At 32.5% G+C, this 24,479-nt stretch overlaps 1 protein-coding gene, 1 long non-coding RNA gene and 1 other non-coding gene across 7 annotated transcripts; all 3 read right to left on the bottom strand.

Moving 5' to 3' along the window:
* Positions 1-283: 283 nt before the first annotated feature.
* Positions 284-3,993, bottom strand: LOC132640067 (protein VERNALIZATION 3-like). The gene is made up of 4 exons (XM_060356491.1): positions 3,741-3,993; positions 2,899-2,960; positions 1,611-1,651; positions 284-867 (listed from the first exon to the last, which is right to left on the bottom strand). The coding sequence occupies exons 1-4, from the start codon at positions 3,933-3,935 to the stop codon at positions 644-646; spliced, it is 522 nt and encodes a 173-aa protein (XP_060212474.1). The 5' UTR covers positions 3,936-3,993; the 3' UTR covers positions 284-643.
* Positions 3,994-10,980: 6,987 nt separating this feature from the next.
* On the bottom strand, positions 10,981-14,859 carry LOC132640065 (uncharacterized). Of its 5 annotated transcripts, XR_009582153.1 has the most exons (6): positions 14,453-14,859; positions 14,148-14,214; positions 12,631-12,938; positions 12,015-12,191; positions 11,468-11,510; positions 10,981-11,304 (listed from the first exon to the last, which is right to left on the bottom strand). It is a non-coding gene; the product is annotated as an uncharacterized LOC132640065 (long non-coding RNA). The 5 variants fall into 5 exon arrangements; XR_009582152.1 differs by having other exon boundaries at positions 12,015-12,938; XR_009582156.1 differs by lacking the exon at positions 12,631-12,938.
* Positions 13,575-13,660, bottom strand: LOC132643106 (small nucleolar RNA R64/Z200 family). The gene has a single exon (XR_009583549.1). It is a non-coding gene; the product is annotated as a small nucleolar RNA R64/Z200 family (small nucleolar RNA).
* Positions 14,860-24,479: the final 9,620 nt, after the last annotated feature.

Genomic DNA, 24,479 nt, shown 5'->3' with positions numbered 1-24,479 from the left:
TCAAGTTTTATTCGTTAGCTTAACACACAAACACACCGGCGCACATGTATGCATGCATGTATATATATGTAGATTTTACTTCAAAACCATATCTAATTTTGATAAAATGTCCCTCGGTTTACAAAAAATCTAGTAACCACATATTAATCAAGTAATTATTTAATGAAGGAGACAATGAATGACGCAATGGGCAAGGCTTATTAATATGTGACACAAGAAAATTATTATTGCAAGCCATACAATTATATTATCATATGCTAACCAATATATATTAATCACAACATGAGACAACCCAATTAGTACTAGACACCAATCATCTATAGGTTTTTACATAAAAATAGTCACTACTAGAAAAATCAAAATTTTCCACAGATGCTTATTTTCCGATGGGAAATCCGTCGAAAACAATTCCGACAAGTACAATTCGACGAAAAGTTTGTCGGAAATTCCGATTCTTATAGCTGTGATTAGACTCCTTGTATTGAAATTTCACACATTATTGCTAGCAAAGTGCATATGTATCTTCCTGCAACACTCTTTCGATTTGATGTCGCCCCTAAATCTTGTAACATCACTAAGATTTTGCGACCCATATTGCTAAAAACTTTATTTACTAAAAATATATAAAAGTGATAATTAATTTTTATGCGCGACGTCCACCGGTACCATTCTCCCTATGACAATTGAAGTAAACTGATGCAACAGGCAAACCAAGATTGTAAAGCTCAGCAAAGTCTCTTGTGTTAAAATTCTGACGCCAATCTGGGGCATACACAGTTTCACGTCCCAATTGTCGAAATAGCACGAAAACAAATCGATGAATTCCCATTGAAGGTGTTGGACTCTCGTAGCATACAACTTCTTTGCCTATATAAAAACCGCGTTAGGGATCCAAGAACTTAATAAAGAAAAATCATAATGGCAGGTTTTATGAACTTTTCGGCACCCAACTCTTCATTTGGCATTTATGAAAAATCACAATATGGAAAAATCATTTTGGTCGGGTAAGTTTCTCCTCTCTCCGGTTTAAAAAGAGTGTCTACTTAATCATTTGTACACCCCTTAAGAAAATACTAACTTCTAGGTAAAAATAGGTAATTTGACTAAACTACTCCTAATTAAATAGGTACTGGGATTTGATCACTTAACACTTAATAAGGACATACCTGAAAAAATAAAGTTAATTCTTTCTTAATTTGATAAGTAGACTCTTTTTTAACCAAAAAATAAAAGTTAAGTGAACACTTTTTTTTTAACCGGAGGGAGCATTTTGGTGTTGGGATTGTCAGTCTACGTGGACTGATATAAATACCAAATCAGAAGTTGGGTGGCAGAAAGTTCATAAAACCGTCCAAAATAATTTTGGCGTGAAATGGTTTTAGAAAAGTGAATTTTCAGTGACAAAATAAAGAAAGTAATTATTACCAGAATGCTTATCATTATATAATGGAGTATATATTTTGTAAATGATGTGATTGTGCAATTATTGTTTCCAACGTCATCGCATAGAACGTAACGGGAAATATATGTTTGTGTAATTGACAAGCAAATGCAGAATGGATTTTAGTACAAATGAGGTAAGTCATTATCTAAAATATCGGAGGATTTACCAAAGCTTGTATTTGTAGTTGCTGGGATATCTGTGACCAACCTAAAAAATATTATTAGAGCAAGTGTTAGAATAAAATGGGGATATATATATATATATATATATATATATATATATATATATAATGAGCAGTTTAAATGAGCATTAAAACATATAAAAACAGCCAAAAAAGTATGAAAAAGAAACTAATACAATGCCACAATTTTATTTTTTTGTTTCTCATTCGGTGCCTGGTACTAGCTATATTGGGGCCCCGAGATTAATTCGGATTCATGCCACGTAAAATTCATTAAAGGGGAAAGTGCTTCCTAGTAAGATTTCTTTTTTATATATAGGACGCGTACCCGAGACCTTTGAGTAAAGATTCTTTTTTCATATACCATACTTTGCATTGAGACTGATGTTAGTATATTGATTAAACATATATATGTTTCACTTGCGTTATGAGAGAAATTATAGGGTTTAAAATACACATGTTTTGGTTATATTTTGACTGACATTATGATTTTATGTTAGAACAATTATGGGTTCTTGAAGTACATATGTCTTGCACATTCATTAGGATTCTTATGCGGTATATTTTGATTACATCTTTAATGACATAAGAGTCATGTTTTTTTTTTTTTAATAACAAAATAAGTCGTTCTTGTCTTTTTAGTAGCATTACTTAGTTTTCTTTTAATTTCTTTTGAGTAATATTATTTTATACTATAGTTTTATATAAAAGCATGATATTTCCTTTAATAGGTATCTCAAACTTCCTATGGATTTATCAGTATTTCATTAAAAATGTATGACATACTTTGATTTTTGACGTAATATTTCATTTTGGGCTGTATATTTTTGAAAATTTCTCTTTTATTAACTTATATTACTTAGTATTTACATCAATTGAACGCGTACTTGTAATTGCTTTTTATGTGCATCCAAAATTCCTATAAGTTAACCAACGACAAGTGCATGAATGGATGACCAAAGTATAAATGAAGGATTAGATCAATTTCATATAGTACATGGACAAATTTAAACCTTTCCCCTAAGTATATGACAAGGGTACTTGAATTTGCAAACTCATGAGAATTTTTTATTGAAAAAATCTATACTGATTGGTTATATATCAAGTTGTATTTTCTTATGTCATTAGGAAAAATGAGAGCTAGTTCCCATCAATAATAAAAAGAAAAAAAAGTAGTTCTTCTCATATTTTGTTCTTGTGATTGGTAAAACAAAACCTTCGATCTCATTAAAAAAAAAAAAGACCACATGATGAACTAATTAAGATAGACTACCAGTGTAGATACTCCCTCAAGTTAGGGTTGTTTGGACTTGGAGCATCAGGATCCACCATAACCTTCATAAAAAAAAAAAAAAGCACAAAAATCTCAAATGCCATCAAAACATTCCACATTAAGAAAAATAAAACAAAACTAAACACTATTCTGTATATCCCTCCATTTCATTTTATGTTTTCATCTGAAGTAAGTATAAATAATTAGTGGTGGAGTCAGAAATTCTAACAAGAAAATTTAAAAAATCCAAAAAAAGCACCCCTTGAATTTAAATCCAAACTTCTTTTATGTTAAGGGGATTCAAAAGTTTATACATGTATTATAAAATTGTTTTAACTGCAATATAAATTTTTTGACAAAAGGAGATGATTAATCCAGTTCATTGCACGTGGATCGATCCATCACTACATATCAGCATCAAACTTCTTAAATATAAGTGTGAGACTGTGGATTTAGACATATATTCTTAAAGTTTTAAGAATAAAATTTACATATTCAGAAACTATATAATTGGCAATATTTAATAATTAAGAACATTTAAAAAACATTTGAAATCGTTGTAATCGGGGAAAAATTTCTTTACCTCTCCAAATCGTAATTACATCACATAAAATAAGATAGAGCGGGCAAGTATAAAGTACTATAAGCGAAATAATTAATAATTCAAAACATTAATGGAAGTATGTAAAAATTATCGTGATCGGATTAAAATCGAAATAATTAATAATTCAAAACATTAATGGAAGTATGTAAAATTATCGTGATCGGATTAAAACCTATCTGACTCTCCAAATAGTATTAGTGCCACATAAAATAAGGCAGAGCGAGCGAGTATGATTTACCAGAGTGTAAAAGTTGCGAAGATCATCCCCTCCAATATGAACCCTAGGTTGCTTAACAACTTGAGAAGGTTTCAACACACATGCATTGTTCACTTCTCTATTATTGTAAACAACTCTAAGATCAACAGACCCTGTGAATGGATCTAAAACATCTCCTATCACACGACCAACTATCAATGGATGTACTCTTGACATGATAATATAATGAGATAGTTTAGTTTTTTTCCAAAGTTATTGCAATGATTGATCAAATTGAGGACTAGCTATGGCTATTTATATGAGTAGTCTGTTGATAATGTGTGGTGCCAAGAATCTAAACCTTTTTATGGCATTCTACTACTAGAACACCTTATTCTCACTTTATGGTGATCCTTTGTAAGATAATGAACTCTAGAAGACATGCATGCATCTCAATTCTCAAGTCCAGGTGACAAATGTGTGGGTTGAGATTTCATTTTTTTGGTGCGGATTACCCTTCAAAAACACGGGTCTTTAATTTTTGCCCCTCAAATTGGTGGTCTTTAATTTTTGCTCTTCGCCTAATATCTCAAGGTTCTGGGTTCGAACATCAGCTAAGTAAAAAAAAAGGAATTTCGCAAAGCAGAGATTTAGAATCGCAAGGCAGAGGTTTGCATACCTCAGGCAGAATTTTGAATGCAAGACTCTACCTGCAGGCAGAATTTCGAATGAAAAACTCTACCTACAGGCAGAGTTTTGAACTCTACCTTACGGTAGAGTTTTGCATTCAAAATTCTGCCTGAGGCCTAACTTTGCTACAAAACTTTGCCTTGCGAATTTGTTTTTTGACTGAGCCGGGGTTCGAACCACAAACCTCATGGTATTAGGCGAAGGACAAAAATTAAAGACCACCAATTTGAGGGCAAAAATTAAAGACCACCCCAAAATAAGGGCATTCCTGCGATTTGCCCGGCGAAATTTTGGCGGCTAAGAAGGCCAATAAACGGGTCATGATCCAGCCCGCCAAGATGGTCAGATTAAATAAGGGGTCATAACACACCCGCCAAATATGATCCAACGACCTCTTTTTTTTTATTTTACTAAATTTATTAGCTTAAGTTATGCCATATTGACATAATTCTCAATCTTGAAATTTAATTTCGTATGTTTGGATTTGGGTCGCATTTTGCCTTTCGAACGTATAGTACACACACTTTTATATATGTAAGCTGCATTGGTCATGCTACAATGGAGGGGAATCTTACGCAATTAATTAAATCTCACACTTAATATAATTGTATAGCAAGTTTGGCACGCTTACCAATAATTTAGACAATTCTAATTTCTAAGAGGAATAAAAAAAAAGGCTTCATTTAAAAGTCAGCTTCAAGCTCTAATAAATGATTGTTGAAGACATCATTAATAAATAAAATTGACATTATTTAATAATTTAAGATTTTAAATACAATTGTCACTCTTATATCACGTTAGAGGTCCTGGTTCTTATAGAAAATTTTGATGGTTCTACAAGGACTATATTTGTAGTTCTTAGCTTCCTCCAGTAAAATAATTTACACACCAAGTGTTTACACCAAATTAATTATATATATATATATATATGTCAGGCTCATATTGTTTGTTGAGCTAGCTCCAATAATTCATGTTCATGTTTTTCGGAGGTTTATATGCATGATACGTGTTTCCACATATATACACACACTTTTATCACTTATATATGGTTAGTTAACTTATATTTTCGCCTCATTAAATCACTAATTAACCATGATAGTTTGATTGATTATCCAGAATTCGAGATCATTCGTTTCAACTCTAGAGACATAAATAATAAGATCTCATCTATGTCAGCTCTAGATATCCCGTCTAACCATAGGTATAAGATCTCACCTAATATTTCAACTCTAGAGAAGTAGTAATAAATGCCAAATTTCTAGAGTTTGATCAAATATTATTTAGTCAAAAGCAGAATAAGATCAATTTGCAAACGAAGTTGACAATATCTTAATATCCTGTTTAATTTTGCTCCTTTACAATTTATAAAAACATAAATATAATTAATTAAAACGCGAAAGTCTTGTTGATGCAACGTTAAACACCAAAATTGATGTACCTTTTAAACAACTTGTCTTTAGACTTGGTCACTTATAAATTCTCTCAAATAATTGATGTACGTTGAATGTCATTTAAATTATTACAATACTGATTTTTTCTTAGTTGGTAGATAATGAAAAAGGTACTAACCGCTTATAAGAACTTCCATTCTTGAACAATTTGAAATACGAAAGTGAGTGTAATAGCCTGAATCATTTATTTGATATAGTTTGACTTAAAACGGAGTTTAAAAAGAAACGGAAGACTTTCGAATTTGCGATTTTAAACATAGAAGAACATTTATATATTTAGATGAGTTTCCAACCAAAGCCTTATAAGGCAAAGGTGAAACTTGTATCTTAAATAAGAATTTATTAGTCCTACTATCGGTGAATATTAGTTAGCAATAAGTGAAGAATGGTCAATCCTGAATAAAAAATGAAAGAGTTGACACATAAAGAGTATATTATGACCAAAACCATTAGACAGTGAAAGATAGGCAAAGGAATAATTTGAAGAAATCGACCGATCGAGTGTATACCTAAAAGAATTCTAAAAGATGGAAAAGATGCATAATGCATCTATATTGCAACTTGCATGATACGAGCATGCACACAATTCTCATATATATGTGTACTACTCTACACTTTGAAAAAATAACTCTCTATGTTAGTAACATAGCAATAATGACTTTATTTTAATGCTTGAGGTAGTGATAGCTTTAATATAGTTGCAATTAATTATATGTTTGGATAGTGCTCTTCCTGTTTGCTTTCTCGACTTTCTTCTGCCGGTCGAGTTCAAAGCTCCACCTCAAACCAAAAACTCCAAAAAAAAAAAAGAGAAAAAAAAAGATGTATGTCTTCGTTCTTGGTCAAGCTAAAATTCAGTCTACTAGTTCAAGTCGAAAGTCAAATAGTTATAGATCCAGCAACAAATGGATGCAAGAATGACCATGAAAAGGTGAGATTCTATTTACATACATTTGTAAGGCCTCAAATAATTCATTCTCTCAGTTTTATAAGTTTGTTTGACTCATCGCTTTAGTGCTCAGCATTTTCTTTTTAGATTTTATAAAATTTAAGAGATCAATTCCTGGCCTGTATCCTCCTTGCTCCTATGACCCTCTCACTTTATTCTTATTTTAATTCCTTTTTTTCCTCTAATTTTTGTTCTTGGATATTCTATTTCCAAGCCACATTTGTTTGTTTACATGTCTCATTCTCCAAACTATTATATTGATAGAACTTATTATGGATAATTACTTGCAATTGTTTGTTAAATAATTTAATAATATAAGAATACTTTATATTGTCCGTGTGTAAAAATTAAACTCTGACAAAATTCTAGCAGTCACAAACAAGCATGGTAACTGAAGAATTTTTTTATTATGTGTGAGACATGCCAACTCATACTTGTGTGAGGCATCTCTTTATTGACAAGTGACTAATGTAAGCCCACTTTTGAGCGATCAAAGACGTATGTTTTTTTTTTTCCTTTGCCATACTTTAACTCTCCTTTATCTTTTTGGTATGGAATTCAGCCGCTGTTTTTGATGAGTAATAAATTCATCATCATTTTTTTCTCTATTTTTATTATTTGAGAACAAAAATTATGGTAGGTAAAAAAATTTGGAATTTGAGGGAATTAAAAACCTGGATAGTAAACGGAAGAATATTGGTATAAATTTTATCGGTGGTCATCCAATTTTAAACTTATAATACAATTTTTTTTTATTTTTTTTTTGTTACGATAACTGTCGTTTAACTTTAATGTTTATCCCACAAAAATCATTTTTTTTATTTTTTTATTACATAAAAGCCATCCAACTAAAAAGCTTATCATATAAAAATTATTTTTCTATTTTAATAGGTGTTTATGAAATTTACTATACAAATGAGTACATTAGTAAGGGAAAAATAGTCAAATTGTTATAAACAGCTTGTAGATATTGTCCGCTTTGGCGCACCTCACGGCTTTAAAACGCGTCTTCAAGTAAAGGCTTCAAGCCCTGCTTATAAGCACGCACACAATCCCGTGTGCGAGCGATGTGGGAACTTCAAGTTCACAACACACCCTCCCATCGCGAGCATCGTGCTGATAACGTGTTATAAACAGCTTGTAGATATTGTCCGCTTTGGCGCACCTCACGGCTTTAAAACGCGTCTTCAAGTAAAGGCTTCAGACCCTGCTTATAAGCACGCACACAATCCCGTGTGCGAGCGATGTGGGAACTTCAAGTTCACAACACAAATCATATTATTTGACATTAATGATAATGACTTAAAATTATCACAAGAAATCAAAATAAGGAAAGCAAATGTAATATTGCACACCACAACTAATTTAGCGTCATGATGCAAACTATTGGGGGAGCTTTCAAATTTATTTTGAATTTAACTAACTTATTTAGAAGCTCCATGCAATATTTTTTGTACAAAATATTAAAATTCAGGTAAAATTTATTTTTTAGTTAACTTGGCCAATGTTGAATGACTTTTATATGACAATAAAAAAGAAAATAGTTGTGTTGTAAATTTTAAAGTTGGATGATTTTTAGGTGAATTTTTTTTTAAAATGTTTGTTAAGTTTTAAAATCCAATGACCTTTTTAATAAAAATATAAAAAAATATTCATATAATAAAATTTACTCAAAATTCTTAAAGTTAGACGACCATCGATAAAATTTACTCAAAATGTCTTAAAGAATTATGGTCTCCATATAATAAAATTGGTTCCCAAGTTTGATAAAAATAGAAAATGTGCAAAAAGAGGAGAGAGAAGAGCTAGGGAAACGAGGAAGAGAAAGACTGTGAATTGGAGAAAATGGGAGCAGGTGGTGTGAGATGATTGATGGGTCCCGTATTATAAAAGTAATTAAATAATCCCCTCACACAACTAATACTCCATCCGTTCCATAATAAGTGTCACCTTAGCTAAAAAATATTATTCCATAATAAGTGTCATCTTAGGAAATCAAGACATAATTTGGCTAGTTTTTTTCAATTCTACCCTTAAATAATAAAGTAACATTTAAATGATGATTAAAAAAGCCACATAGTAAATTTATATTGTTGGATTCCCAATGTCAAAAGGTTTACTTCTTATGCATGCTCTAATCAAAAGGTAAAAATAATTTATTTTATTATATAGGGATAATTTGGTATACTTCACATTACATTATTAATTTCTTAATATGCGTGTTTTTAGCTAAAATTACACTTATTATGGGACGGAGGGAGTAACAGCTTTGCCTCACTCAGAATAAAACTTTTCGTAAATGAATAAGTCTAGGACCACAGTGGTCCTAGGTATCCACAATCATTGATTCTATTATGAACCTAGTAGTCCAAATGATTAGGAATATTATACAGGCATGAATAAAAATCATAATCATGGAACAAATGAAGTGGCATTGATCTTCACAAGAGACAAAAAATTCTCATTCAAAGCTTTTATCAATGGATTCTCCACTACAAATTGGCATATCTAAATTAGGAATCTTCAACCAGTCACTGTTCTCCATTGATTATATAATGAACAACTTGTATTTTATTATCATGTCATGTGATGGTCCAATACTATGTTCGATGTTGTATTATTGGGGAATCCTATTCAGTTAGGAAGAAAGAGTTGATGTAGCTAAGAATATTCATAACTAGATGGATTAGTTCTTGTCTTGCATCTACGTACAGAGGCGGACTTAGGATTTTAAGACGGCGGGACACCATTATCTTAACATAAACGCCAACAAAAATTTTAATGATGACTAAGGGCTAATATCGTGTCGGACTGATTACTGATAGCGTAGCAGTGACGAAAATACAAGTATATAAGTTAAATATGTGTAATAAATAAAATTTAATACAGTGAAGCAAATGAAAGAGATAGCTCAGTGGTTAAGGTCGTGCAACATGTGGTGACAATGTAGGTTCGAATATGGGCGAACTCATTTAACGCTTATTGTTTTCCTAAAAATAGGCTAAAAAAATAATTAAAAGTGACATTTGGGTTCGATCCGAGTGACATGTAAAGAAAGCAACAGTTGCGACTAACGTCCGAAGGGTGAGAGTAATATTTATTCAAACTCTGTATATATATTAAACATTCACTATATCTATAAATACTTATATAAACTCAATTATTATTGTAATATTAACTTGAAATTGTTGTAGAAACTCATAAATTTCGAATCATGACTCTGATCTATGCATGTAAAATACAAACGACTTGGCTTACTTTTGTGAGTATTATATATGCTTTTGTTATTTTATTTTATTATATTTCGTGTGTTCCTATTGGTTATGTTTTCTTTTTTGTATTTTGCTTAAGCGCCGTTTAGCCATAAAAAATGTTTAATCATTTGCAAACACTGAATTAAATATTATAATTAATTTGGCCATCACTATTCTCAAATATGGGAGGACATGGAAGTGATATTTCGACCGATGAAGTTCTGTTGGGATTTGAAACAAGTTTTGACAGATTTTTTTTTTCTTTTAATATTACCAACGACCATATGTCTTTGTTTCCTATTTTTTATTTTTTATTCTCACACTCTCATGATTTTTTTTAGGCGATTTTCGACAACCGGCTACATTGAATATATATCTCATTCTCCCAGGTATCCTCTGTGTCCCGCTTCTCATGAGTCTCAACTTTATTGTCTGGCCCGGAACTCTCACATGTTTTGACTAATCATTTTGTTGCCTAAGTAAGGGGTCGTTTGGTGCATGGTATAAACTGGGATATTCCAACACTAATTTTTTATACCATGTTTGATAGAAGGTATAAATTTATCTCAGGATAAATTTATACCTTGTACCAAATAAGGTATAAAATGCATCCCATCCCAAGAGATGGGATATCCCTTCTTATCCCAAGAGATGGGATAAATTAGTCCCAGGATTATAATCCCGGGATAATTTTGGCTACCTACCAAACGACTCAAGTACAATAATTTATCAAGTTTTATTCGTTAGCTTAACACAAACACACCGGCACATATGCATGCATGTATGTATATGTATATATATATATATATATATATATATATATATATATACTAGATGGGTATGGCCCGTGCTCATTTCAAGTTGGAAAACTAAGTCTGTTAATAAGAGGCGTGAACAGCACCCGAACTGAACTATAGCAATATGTACAACACCAAAGTTAAAAGTTAGTTATATTCTCACTTCATTAACAATTACACAGACACGGGGAAAAGAATTCAAATATATCTTTTAATGCTAATGCAAGTTCATTTACATATGAAAAGGGTAAAAGAAAATAGAAAAGGCAATATCCATGATTCTAAGAGTCCATCTCTACAAAAATACCCTGTATAATTTCATTCTCGAGAATTTAGTAAATAGATATATAGAATCATACCGAAAACCTTGACTATGTTGACCTTATCGACTCCCTCGTAGGGGTCGGTCGCTTCACCTGATGTCATGGTCCTTCGATCCCTTCATACACATCAAAAGCTTTATAACTGCAGAAAAATTAGCCCAAAATGAACAAAGAAAAAAGATCAAATTAAAAAGAAAATTTTACATTAGATAAATGCTATGCCTCCTTCTGAATTAGTACTCCATATGCAAAAAATGTAAAGATTCAATTTTTGCAGAAACAAACCAAGAAATTGACGCACATACATTGTCTTTGAAGCCCATTTACCAAGAATTTCATTGTACTGCACTACAAAAACAAAAAAGGAAGCAAATGAAAACTCAATATGATGAGGGAAAATGGGAAAAAGAACAGAAAAGTGAAACAAATTCATAAAGAGGCTCAACTCCAAGAATTTACAATTGGACTAGAAACAATAACATACCCTTTCATATCTTCCAGTAGGATCAACTTCAACAAACTCACAATCATCTGATTCAATCACACCATTCATTTCTTATGGTTTCTTTTATTTTTATTTTTATTTTTTTGAGTTGCAGTATTACACATATCACTATGCCATTTCCTTACCTGAGCAATTTAAATGCAGGTAGGCTAAGTATGTAAGGTTTCATAGAGAGAACTAAGTCAATCATCAACTTTCGGTTTAACCCAACTTAAAGGGATATTTTGTGGTAACTGTCAAAGAGGCTGTCTAATATTCAGTCACAGTCAGCAATGACAACATGTGAAAAATACATTAGAAGTTAAGCATTTTGAAAAGAAGGCAATAGAAGCATTTCAAATACTCACAAAGCGAAATATTTTCATGACTTGGCTTCAAAAATTAACTCTGAGGGCTCTCCACCATCCTTCCTGCAAAGACTTTACGAGCATGCTCATTTACCCGAACAAAATCTAACATTGAAGAAGTTATCCAAAAGGATACATGCTTGAACCAAATCTTTATCACCATGTGTAGAAGGTTATCTGCATTCCCATGTCAAGTCGAGGTATCATTATTCCTCAGAATTATCAGGACTGACGATACGAACACCTTAGTCTATGCGGTGGTATGGAGGTTGCAATAAAAGCCGTGTAGAAGATTCAATTTTTTTCTTAATGGATCTCCCAACTTGTTAAATTCAAACTTTTCCAACTCAGATTTGTATATATAATTGACTTCAAACTTTCCCCTCTCAGATTTGTAAATATGTTGACTAATCTTGGTACAATGAATTAAGAAGAAGTAAACTATAAGGTTCGTGAAGTATCTCCGACAGTTGAATATCAAATCGCACCAAGAAAACATGAAAAACGTGAAAAAGATGACTCCCAACTAAATTAAGAACCAAAAAACAGAGAATTAATCATGAATAACTTGAGAAGATGAGAAAAGGTTCCAAAATCAACAACATCGAAAGCTTACCTTAGCCACCAACAATCAAATATAGATACATGCACGTGCAAACCAATATACCAAGCCAACAGAAATTAAAGAATAGTGAAAGTGGAGAATGATATCTTAAAAGTGGGCACTGGATTGAGGGGAAATAAAGAAATCAAAGATGAGATCAGTGGTATATGCCTGATGAAAGGACAAACGAGCCGTTGTGGACACGTGGGGACTTAAACAATGAACACGCAAGAGGTGGAGTACACCTGTTTGTCCTTGCTCAGAGTACAATTTAAGTTGGTTCGAGTATAAATTCTTACTGCTGCGTTCATTCTCCTTTCCTGTTAGCGTCCAAATACACAATAGCAGACACAGCCCAACGTGAGTCAGACTCGGTTGGTTTTCAGATCCTCCAAGAATACACTACTTTTAAAACAATGCAGGAAATTAAGAAAATTTGCAGTATAGCTATTAGCATCTACCATGCTTAGTATAAGGAGAACTTTAGATGAGTTGCAAATAGTTGCTAATCCATGCAAAGCATATCGACCTTATTCATTAGGACCTGAAACCGGTCATGTTTTAATTTTTCACCTTTATGCCTTCTTCCATTTAACTAATGAATCACGAAATTCGTCAACGTAAGTATCCTTAAAAAATTGTGGCTGATGCTTGCTAGATATTGAGCGTCTCTATGGATGTGAAATCAAATTGAAGATCCCTCAATTGGATATCCACTCATCAAATGACTTTTTCCTGATGGGTTTCTCATTTTTCTTTTACTTTTATTTTCCAAGGCTTAAAGAGTATGGTAGTTTTGCTTTAATAGCCAAAATGATAATGTGGGCGCTGTAAATTTAGCACATATCAAAATCCTAGACACACTAAGTTGCAGACAGCCAACATTGGCAGTAGGATTTGACTGACACTTCACAAAACTACTAAATTTTAAGCTATCAAAGGCTGGACATCAAGTGCTTCTGCTCAGGATACATGAATATCTTCTCATAGATTTCTCTGTGAAGTCTGACGTGAAATTTTCATGAATTCATCACAGCAAAACAACCAAATACACAAAAAACACATTAAAACACTTTTATTCGAGAAAATTTACCTACCTTTTCTAAAGAATAGTTGACTGAAGTTATATATTAAGAGCCCGTTTGGATTGGCTTATTTTAAGTGTTAAGCCAAAACAACTTTTAAGCCATTTTGTAGTGTTTGGATAAAGTAAAAAAGTGTTTTTAAGCACTTGTTTTTAAAAAGCCAAAAGCTACAATTCCTAACTTACGGCTTATGCTTAAAAGCCACTTAAAATAAGTCCATCCAAATGGGTTTTAAATTTTGCAGCCAATATCAAAATGTTAACCAGAGCATGGGCAAGAGTAAAAAAGAAATGCACAAATTTCTTAACAAAATTTCTTAAAAGGTCAACCAAACACCTCAACTGTATAAAATAAATATTTTTGACTTCCCAAAAGCTCGAGGAAACAGGCCATAAAGGCAAAACAATAACCAAAACAAAATTGAAAAACAACACAATGTACTACCTCTTGATGAGTAGATCTCCTGCAACGTTCTGTTTGTCGAGCTAATCGAATCTTTTTTAACACATACCTATTAATTCAACAAACCGCACAAAGAAATTCAAAAAACAAAATCAAAACTTATATCAAATTCAAATCCTTATAAGCATTCAAGTAAAATTTCGCAATATATTGCATACAAAGAAACTAAATAGTGATGTCTGTCCAGCGTAAAATATAGAGGAATAGATAACTGGATTGTATTATTAATTAAAACAAAAACGTCTTTTCTTAAGCCAATAGATACCTTTCCTGTTTGAGAAACATACCATGTATGTGATACACAATGGCAATGCACCACAAATCTTATTGAGCCTCTGAAACCAGTAATCTTTGGTAAGCCATGTATCATACAGCTAGAACACACCTCTTAGCCAATGACGACATGCCAACACAAGTTACTTCACTGCTTGCTTGGTTCAGCATAATGCTCCCTGCAGGAGTTTCACACCTTAAGTTTCTCATTACTACATAAACAACAAATGATAACTCTAGGTTTAAACCGCAACATCCTTGGAGAAATTGAGGCTAACTTTTTTCTTAATCTTTATACCATCAAGTATGAGTTATCTTTTTTTCCAAACCATCAAAATATATGATAATACAAATATTGTTAGAAAACAAAGAGAAGAAGCTAAGTAAAGCTTTAGGCTAAGATATATTTCAGACATTTGACTTCGTATCTGAACAGCTTTATTGTTCACTCTCAAGTAGTTGAGAATATTTGAAGGAAATAAAAATACTCAAAGGAATAATATAAGCACAAGCGGAAGACTCAACAATGGCTATATAGAAGAAATTTATCAAACTAGAAAGAGAAGGTAGGAGACTTTACTTAATAACTCAAAACTCTTGAATCTCACAACAATAAAATATGTGATATAGCATCCTTATTTATAATACTAGAAACCAAAATAGACTAGGACTAGAAAACCCATTCCAATATGAACTAGACAAATAAATCCTAACTAAATATGAATTAAATAAAATACCAAATACCAATCCTAAACAACTTTGGATTAGTAATCTTGGTTTAATTCCAACATTGCCTCCCTTAAACCAAGATCTTCAACCTTGAGCGTGCCATTAACAATATCATATCTTGTAGAAGTCAACCACCTCAGACTCTCGAACAATTTCCTGAAGTACGTAGCATCAACAAACTTGCGAGTGCCATCTTTAGTCAGCTTCAGTTTCTCTTCAACAAGATTCAAAGTTAATTTGGCTTTCTCCATCTTCAAAATATCATGAGCATATTTGTTCTTCTTTTTGTATCCTTCAATAACTTGTCTTGATTTAAAATCATCTTCTTCTTCACTTGCTTTGTACTTGGTCTTGTGTGCCCATCCGACTCTAGTTGACTCTTCAATAGGTGGTAGAGCAGTATCATCAACAAATAATTTTTCTTCAAGCTCCTCAAAATATACAATCTCAGATAATGGTTCAAAATTGATTCTGTCTTCAATATCCAGAATCATGCACGTCAATTGTGGATCTGGACCCTTAATTATTTCTGCTTCAATTTTGGGTAGATCATCAAAAACTTGTTCTTGATGAACTCCTTTGCTTTTTTCATCACTAGATTCAGCTTCAATACCTTCAAACAATTTTTCTTTGTGTGATAATGGCGGGTACTTCTATTCTTTTTTCAATAGCCCTACATTGTATAGACCAATCATATTTATTACATATTTCATTACTTAAAACACTAGTAGTCTCTACCGAAAGAGCATCAGTCCCAATCAAATTATCCTTTTTAGCTATCCCAGAAATCATTGATAAATCAATTTGAACATTATTGGATTCTGAGTTGCAATCAAAGACATCTATACCACAACAAAAATTACCTCTACCTTCTCTTCTTTTCTTCATAATTTCTGTATTCTGGCCTTCTTCATTTATTTCTGCCAGATTTGATGACTCTTCTTTATCTTTTGGTTCATCCTTTGTTTGCAATGCCTCATCTACTATCTCATGTGTTTGCCGATTCAATGACATCTCATATGCCACCAATTCATCTTCTAGATCATCAACTCTCAACGTATTAAGATCCTGGGTTGCCTCAATATCTGTTTTCTTAATGTGAAATTCTAATCTTAGAGACTGCAATATCTTCTCAACAACTTTAACATCTTCCAATACTTCTCCATTGACCTTCATAACATTAACTATTTTTATAATTCTTGTAAAAAATTCTTTGACAGATTCTGTTAGTTTCATCTGGGCCAACTTATACTATCTCCAAAGCTCTTGCAGTTTCTCTCTCTTCACATCTGCAGCACGCCTATATGATTTCACCAATATTGTCCAAGCCTCTTTTGCTGATTTTGCATGCAAATATTTGTTATATACATGCAATTGGACTTTGCTATTGAGGTAATAGAATGCCTTATAATTCAATTGCATATTTTTCTCCAATTGTGTAGCTGCTTCACCAGTCAATGTTGTGCCTTCTGGGATTTTCATGAACCCTTCATCAATAATGGACCATAGTCTAACAACATTGAAGAAATTCTTCATCTGTTGATACCAACTCTCAAAATTATTTTTTCCATCAAACACAAAAACGGGACAATTTGGTAAATAGGGAATATCCATATTCTTTTATATGTGTCGGATCTCACACGAGACTTTGATCGGATCTCACACAGGCTCTGATACCAATTTGAAGGAAATAAAAATACTCAAATGAATAATATAAGCACAAGCGGAAGACTCAACAATGACTATATAGAAGAAATTTATCAAACTAGAGAGAGAAGGTAGAAGACTTTACTTAATAACTCAAAACTCTTGAATCTCACAACAATAAAATATGTGATATAGCATCCCTATTTATAATACTAGAAACCAAAATAGACTAGGACTAGAAAACCTATTCCAATATGAACTAGACAAATAAATCCTAACTAACTATGAATTAAATAAAATACCAAATACCAATCCTAAACAACTTTGGATTAGTAATCTTGGTTTAATTCCAACAACATTTGACTCTCAAAAAGTAAAAAGTGTCAAACAAATTGGGACGGATGGAGTATAATATTTGAGCAGTTAATTCCCTACCGTATTAAAGGTGTGTACATTTCCAGAAGATGCATAGTGAGATAATGACAATTAAGTTGCTTATTTTCCTCTATAGTTTGACTGAGTCGAGCAAATTATGTGTAGATTTGCAAAACAAGACCTACCTAAAAATAGTAAGGCATATACCCTCTTATATAATAATCAAACTCTTCTATATGTTTAACCACAAGAGAGAGTGAAACTCTTGAAACTTATGGTTCAAAATAAGTCTTGAATATTTGTGTGGCTGTAAATAATTTCATAAAGTGAATTTGTTTCCAAATTAGGAAAGAGGCCATTCATTTTGGCATGGACTAAAAAGGAAATAGGTTCACATAAATTGAAACAAAAGAAGTAATAAATAATACGAAAAATACTCTGGTTTATTTCGTTTTCATATTTTCAACCTCCTGGAACTACAATCATTATAATTAAAGATAGATAAATTGGGACAACTTTGTTAGCTCTCACAAACAAAACAGCCATACTTTCATAACAAAGAGAGATAAATGGGAAAAATATCTCAAATTAAAATCGAAATAGCCATAAAAATACAACTACCTTTATTTATGTCAATACAAAAGAAAATAAGACATACATCATATCAGAAGCTTAAAGTCTGAAACATATACAGTAAGTGTTTTACCCCATTTAAACAGGTTAAAGTAGAGTAAAACATATTGGTGATTCCTTTTTGTTTTATTTTAAGGAGTCGCCACCTAATTAATTTAATGGTGAATTAGGACACCTAATTTATTAACTAAGGCAAAGTTAAAACTAAACTTCCGTTAATGGTCTACTTAATTAGTGATTCTAGGTAAGGGTTCTAGATTATCCTAAAGGGAAGGGGTTAGACATCCTTTAGAATCCATTAAATATGGTTACCGTCCAAAGTTAGGTTAATTAATTAATGCTAAAAGATGCAAATATAGTATTTAAATTCTAAGAAAATGGCTTGTAAATGTTACTAAGGTTTTAAAGGAAAATATGATAATACTATTTAAAATAAGACTTATAAATATTGCTAAGGCTATAAATAAAAAAAATGCTATTTAAAACAAGACTTGTAAAAAATATAATAATTGGCATAAAAGGAGACTCCAAATGCTATTTAAAATAAAACTTGTAAATGTTGATAAGGCTTTAAATAATAATGCTATTTAAATAAGACTTATAAATGTTGCTAAGGCATTACATGAAAATAATACTATTTAAAATAAGACTTGCGGAAAATATAATAGTTTGCATATAAGTGATGGCTTTTTAAGAGAGGATTTAGCAAATTTGAACTTTGAATAAAATTATGTTATATGAGTATGGTTATATAGAGAATCTAGACTTACTTTTTATAAATGGGTTGCAAAAGGAAGTGAGTTTTCTTTCTCTTTTAATTAACTTTATTTAACTATACTTAAAAAAAATGTGTGATTAAATCAAACTTGTGATACATAAATTCATGTTTTACATATCCACGGTATTTCAAATCTTTAAGATGATAAAGAAACAAAAAGTAATTCTCTAATTCAAAACATGTATTCTCATTATTGAAAATCAATTATTCTAGTAAAAATAAATATTATAGATATTGTAAATAATTTTTAACTTAAAAAAAGGGAATGAAATCTATGGGACTAATGGTGAGTTTCTCTCTTAAATTAACTACCCATTATACTAAAGCTAACCCATTAATTTTACTAGAATTCATCTAAGTTAAGAGAACAAACCAAGTATTAGTTATACAATACAACTTAAATGCACAAAATAAGGAGCAAATAAAATTAAATGGGCTCAGCCCATTTTATCCCATTTTATAGGACTGCTGCAATCTGGTTGCTGTTGGGCTTCGGCCCAGCAATTTTTTTCATTTTTTCATATATTGCTGCGGATGGGCTGATGAGGCTGACTCGAGAGAAATTGCGTTGGGCTTTTAGCCCAACACCGGATGCGGAAGAAGACGAGTCCCTCAGACTCGTATGCGATGGTCATGCATAAAATGAAAGGAAAAAGATTAGTGCATAATCAGTAAGGCTAAATATATATAAGGTAAATTCAAAATAGACCAGTGGATTATGTATATATTATGTATATTTGAGTATACTCCATATATACATTCGTAAGGATGTGTAGAAGGTTACTATTGGAAAGCTTTTGCCCCCGTTTTCCCGATGTTGCACAAGTTCCAAGGGATTTCATGAATCCCAAGCATGGCTAACACCGGGGAGGGTTCAAGCTTGATCCATAATGACCAATCTAACCTCCCCATTAACGTACTTCAGTAAAATATACCAGTAATATACATAAATATACACATAATCAAACATGGTATACTTATAATGTAAAAAAAAGTTAATAGGTTCGAGAAACATGATATGTGTACGGAACTGAGATTTATCTCCGAATCAGTTGGCACCGATTAAGCAAACTAACTAAGGGTCTTTACATCTTATGACATACCCGAAATGATGAGAATTAGACACTGCCTAGTCATGGAAATTTAAAACAGGGAAAAACAGTGATGCCAAGCACCCACATTAAACATGCTAAACAAAGAAAAGGATTTGGACATAATAACCAGCCATGAATAAACCAAACAGGGGACAACAGGATCTGTCACTACAATAAACTGAGTAAAAAAAAAAAAGCGAAAAGACCACCATTATAACTAAACGTACTGATCCCAACCAAACCTATATTTTAGACTTAAGAAACTATTTGGTAATACCCTATCTATGATGACACAGAATACTCAAACAGCAGCAAATTTCAACTTGTTGACATACTTAAGACATCATTTCAAGACATACAAAAAGCGCTAAAAAAAAGGGGACAACATTCAGCAGACAAACAACCTGATTTGCACACTGGATCCACATTTAACAGGGCATATGCCAAGTGCTTAGCAACAGAAGAGCATATCAGAGGAGAAGGGAGAGGTGCAACATGATACAAGTAAAACAACTACAGTCCTAAGTATTAGGCAGAATGTCTTAATCAAATATGCCACAAAATTGCAGGTGATTCATCACACGAATTTAACCACAAAAGACCAATTTAGAGTGACATGTGCAAACTGGAATGGACTAAGCAAAATCCTCTACATTATTGAAGTTTAAACTAATCATATTTTCATAAATTACGAGTCAATATAGAACCATGATTTAGCTAACAGAACCAACATAGCATTCCCAAGCTACTCCAATATCGAACAAGAACTATGGACTATACTAATAACAGGTTAAATCATACTAACTTCATTTAAACAAATCATAGGTGACTGAAACCAATTAAAACTGAGCACAAGCAAGTGTCAATGAACTTCCGAGGGTTATGCTAACCTACAACAGACTTAAGCAATTAAAACACCTAATCCGAGCCCAGGTCATAATACTTGAACACATGAAACCATAAACTTAATAGCATGATCCAGAACCAAGCATATAGGACAATAATGGATTTGAGCTACTATGTTGGTAGAAAACTAAGCATGTGAAGATCTACTTAGGCAGGCTGTAGGCTAACCTAGAATGTGACTAGATAAATTAATCTTATATAGTATAACAAAGTAGTTGCAGACCCAAACTACACATGGCTAAATCAAAACATAACCAAAATAAACTTGTTCAGGCTAACTAATCATAAAAAAAGGGCTAATGCACACAAACATGATTAACAGATCATCTAGTCTAAACTAACATATGATTAATCCAATGACATACAAGCAAACAAAGGTAAACTTAAAGCACAAGGTTAATCTAAACTTGCATATGAAGCTAAAACAGTCACAAAAAACTAAACTAAACAGGACTAAACATGCTTAACAAAACTAGAATAACTACAAACAAAACTGAAATACAACCAGGCAAACAAATCGCATAAACAGTTTCAAAAGTTCAAACAAATACTGAAAATAACTTAAAGGAAGGAAATTACCTTCTTCGGGTGCAGCGAACAGGGTGCGGGGGTTTCGATATCCACTCGAATGCTACCAACTCCGAGTTTGTATAGATTCGAACCAATACCCAGGGCAAAAGGAAGCAAAAAGAGGGAATTTAGATTTTTGACTCGGTATTAAAATAATATTACAACTGCTAACAGAACTAGTATTTTAGGGGATTCTAGGCGGCTAAAAGGATTCTTTTTCAGGGGGTTTTGAGGCGGCTAAAAAAGGACTCTAATTTTTAAAGGAATTTCCAGGCGGCTCGAAGAACTTATATTTTGGGGATTTTACGGCGGCTGCTCAACTTGTTCCAAAATGACTGGAAAAACCGATTATTTATAGGAAAGGGGCCCTGTGATTTTGCTATTTGCGTCGGTCAAAGAGAGAGAGAGGGGGGAGAGAGAGGGAGGAGGAGAGAGAGGAGGGTGTGCGGCGGATGAAAGGGATAGAAACCCTAGTGGTTTCATTTGTTTTGAGGGAATCGGGTTGGGTCACCGGGTAGTGGGCTAGGTCGACTGAAAATGTGGGCTGGGTGAGTTAAAAATATGGGCTAGCCGGTTTGCTGATTTAAAAATATGGGCTGGTCCGAAAAATGCTTATAAGTTGATTGGGCTTGGGTTTGGGTTAGATGAATTAAAATATGGGCTGAATGAAAGAAATAATTTGGGCTTCTAAATTTAAGTAAAAGACCTACTTTAATTAATTATATATTACGTGTACCAAAATATTTTTTAATATAAACGTATGTATTTATTAGTGCTCGGATAAAAAATAAAATTATATGACGTCATAATAGTCGTGCGATAATATCAGTAAATAAACGCTATTATTTAACTGCGATGCGTATGCATAAGGTGGTAAAAAAATGCTGAAATGATTATAATGCAAATTATAATAATACTGGTAACAATAATAATAATAATAATAATAATAATAATAATAATAATAATAATAATAATAATAATAACAATAATAATAATAATAATAATGATAAGGATAAGTAACAAAAAAAAAAATAACAGCTAGTGACTGCAATAGAATAATGAAACACCGGTATTAATAAAAGCTAATAATTATAGTAAAATATAAATAATTATTTTTTAAAGTTATCAAAAATATTAGAAGCGTAAACAGATATTTTGGAGGAGAGGCGGGACAAAATTGGGTGTCAACAGTAAGTACAAAATTACACAATCTGATTGTAGTATTAATACAACAACAACAACAACAACAACATACCCAGTGAAATCCCACAATGTGAGGAATTATAGTATTAGGCCTCATTTGTTTGCACTTAATGGAGGTCTGAATCTGAATGGTTCAGCTGTAAGCCCATTAAGTGCATTTGTTTTTTTACCAAATCTAACCACTGAATACGTCTGAAAACATCTGACCGAATCAGATCTTGTACGAAGTCTGGAAACCATTCAGACAATTGCTCTTTTATTTTCTTTAATGTTAAATATAATTATTATAAACTTGTTTTCTTCTCCGATAATCACCCTACAGAAGCACTACATCTACTACTAATAACCTGCATCTTCATTTCACGTCTACCTCTTCATCAGCAATGATTTATATTAACTTCCATTAGTTACTATTTCCTCTTCCTAATCATCACACTACCATTCGCCAGAAAAATATATAAGGGAAATCCATTGACAAGAAAATCAAGCCGATGAGTCAATGCTAGATTGATTATAATTACTGATCATCTGATGGAAACAATCATGAACAAGATCTGGAAAACCTTTGAACTTCTCCGGAAAACGCATTGATAATCGTTTCACCACCACCTTGACGGTGATGGTTTCTTGTTCAGTTACGACGGCAAAAATTATGGGTTCCCTGATAGTACAGTAGGCAGGGGGTGGATTTTGAGGATTTGGAAAAATAATTGGATCTGTTTTCTTTTTCTTTGAAATTTGAGTTTTGGAGCTCAAGATTGATTTCAATGGAGGTCTGAAAGTTCAGTTATGCTGGTGGACAGTGTTCAGGAAAGCGTGAAGCAGAAAAAAGCGACAAGGTCCCGCTTCACGCTTTAAGCGAAGCGTGAAGCGAAGCGCCCGCTTCATTGAGGTGAAGCGCAATTTTTTTTAAAAAATAGCAAAATAAATAGAGAATATATATATAAGCAAAAGTTCAAATTCAAAACTAAAGTAGATATCCATAGACTAAAAGTTCAAATAAAAAACTAAAGTGGATATCACAAAATCCTCCAGACCATAGGACAAACAAAATCAAAGCTACTAATAGTTCGACATCTAGTTCTTATTCTTCTACAAGATTGTCAAAATCTTGTACTCCCACATCATCATAATATTGCTCAACATCTTCTTCAATTTCATTATCATCTTCTTCAACTTCATCAATTAGGGAATGACTTGTAGCTACTTCTTTTCCCCTCCTATGTTGGCTTGAAGTATTCCCCCTTAAACCATACTGGTTCTCCTCTACCCCCATTGCCTCGGCAACAACACCGAAAGTGAAATCAGAATCTCCCTCAAAACCAGAGCCAAAAAAATAGCAAAACAGAGCAGAACCCTAGAATTCGGGAAAGAAAAAACATAACGAATGTGAAGAAAAAAAAGAGAGCAAAAAAGAGAGCTTGAAAGAAGAAGAAGAAGAAGAAGAAGAAGAATAAAGAAAGAAAGAAGAAAAGTCGAGCAGAACCCTAGAATTCGAGAAAAAAACAGAGCTTTCCTGGAGAAAAAAACAGAGCAAAGAAAAGAGCTTGAAAGAAGAAGAAGAAGAAGAAGAAGGAGGAGGAAAGAAATTACCTGAAAGTGGAGAAGAAGAGCTGCTGCAAAACCCTAGCTGATTGTGAGTAATAAAATTTCTCAAAGTCTGAGGATTTCAAATAACTGGACTAATTATTTTATTAAAATTGACCCAGACTTATTATTTTATTAAGATTTAGACCTTCAATTATTATTTTATTAAAATTGACCCAGACTTATTATTTTATTAAGATTTGACCTTCTAGTATTATTTTATTAAAATTTTGACCTGGACTTATTATTTTATTAAAGTTGTCCTTTCAAAAAACAGCCCACAACATAAAGCGTACGCTTCAGCCTCAGAAGCGTCCGCTTTATTGGGTAGCCTCCGCTCCACTTACCTGAAGCGACAAAGCTTCGCTTCACCGCTTTAAGCGAAGCGTAGCGGTGAAGCGCCCGCTTTCCTGAACACTGCTGGTGGATGTACAAGACTACGGCAATGAGATCGTGTCCGACACTAGTTAAGAGTGGATATTTTCCCTCTTTTGATTATGTTTATTAATTTAAAAATAA

This window comes from Lycium barbarum, chromosome 5 (genome assembly GCF_019175385.1).
Source record: "Lycium barbarum isolate Lr01 chromosome 5, ASM1917538v2, whole genome shotgun sequence".
In the NCBI taxonomy this organism is placed as follows: domain Eukaryota; kingdom Viridiplantae; phylum Streptophyta; class Magnoliopsida; order Solanales; family Solanaceae; genus Lycium; species Lycium barbarum.
This window is presented reverse-complemented; position numbering and strand designations above follow the sequence as displayed.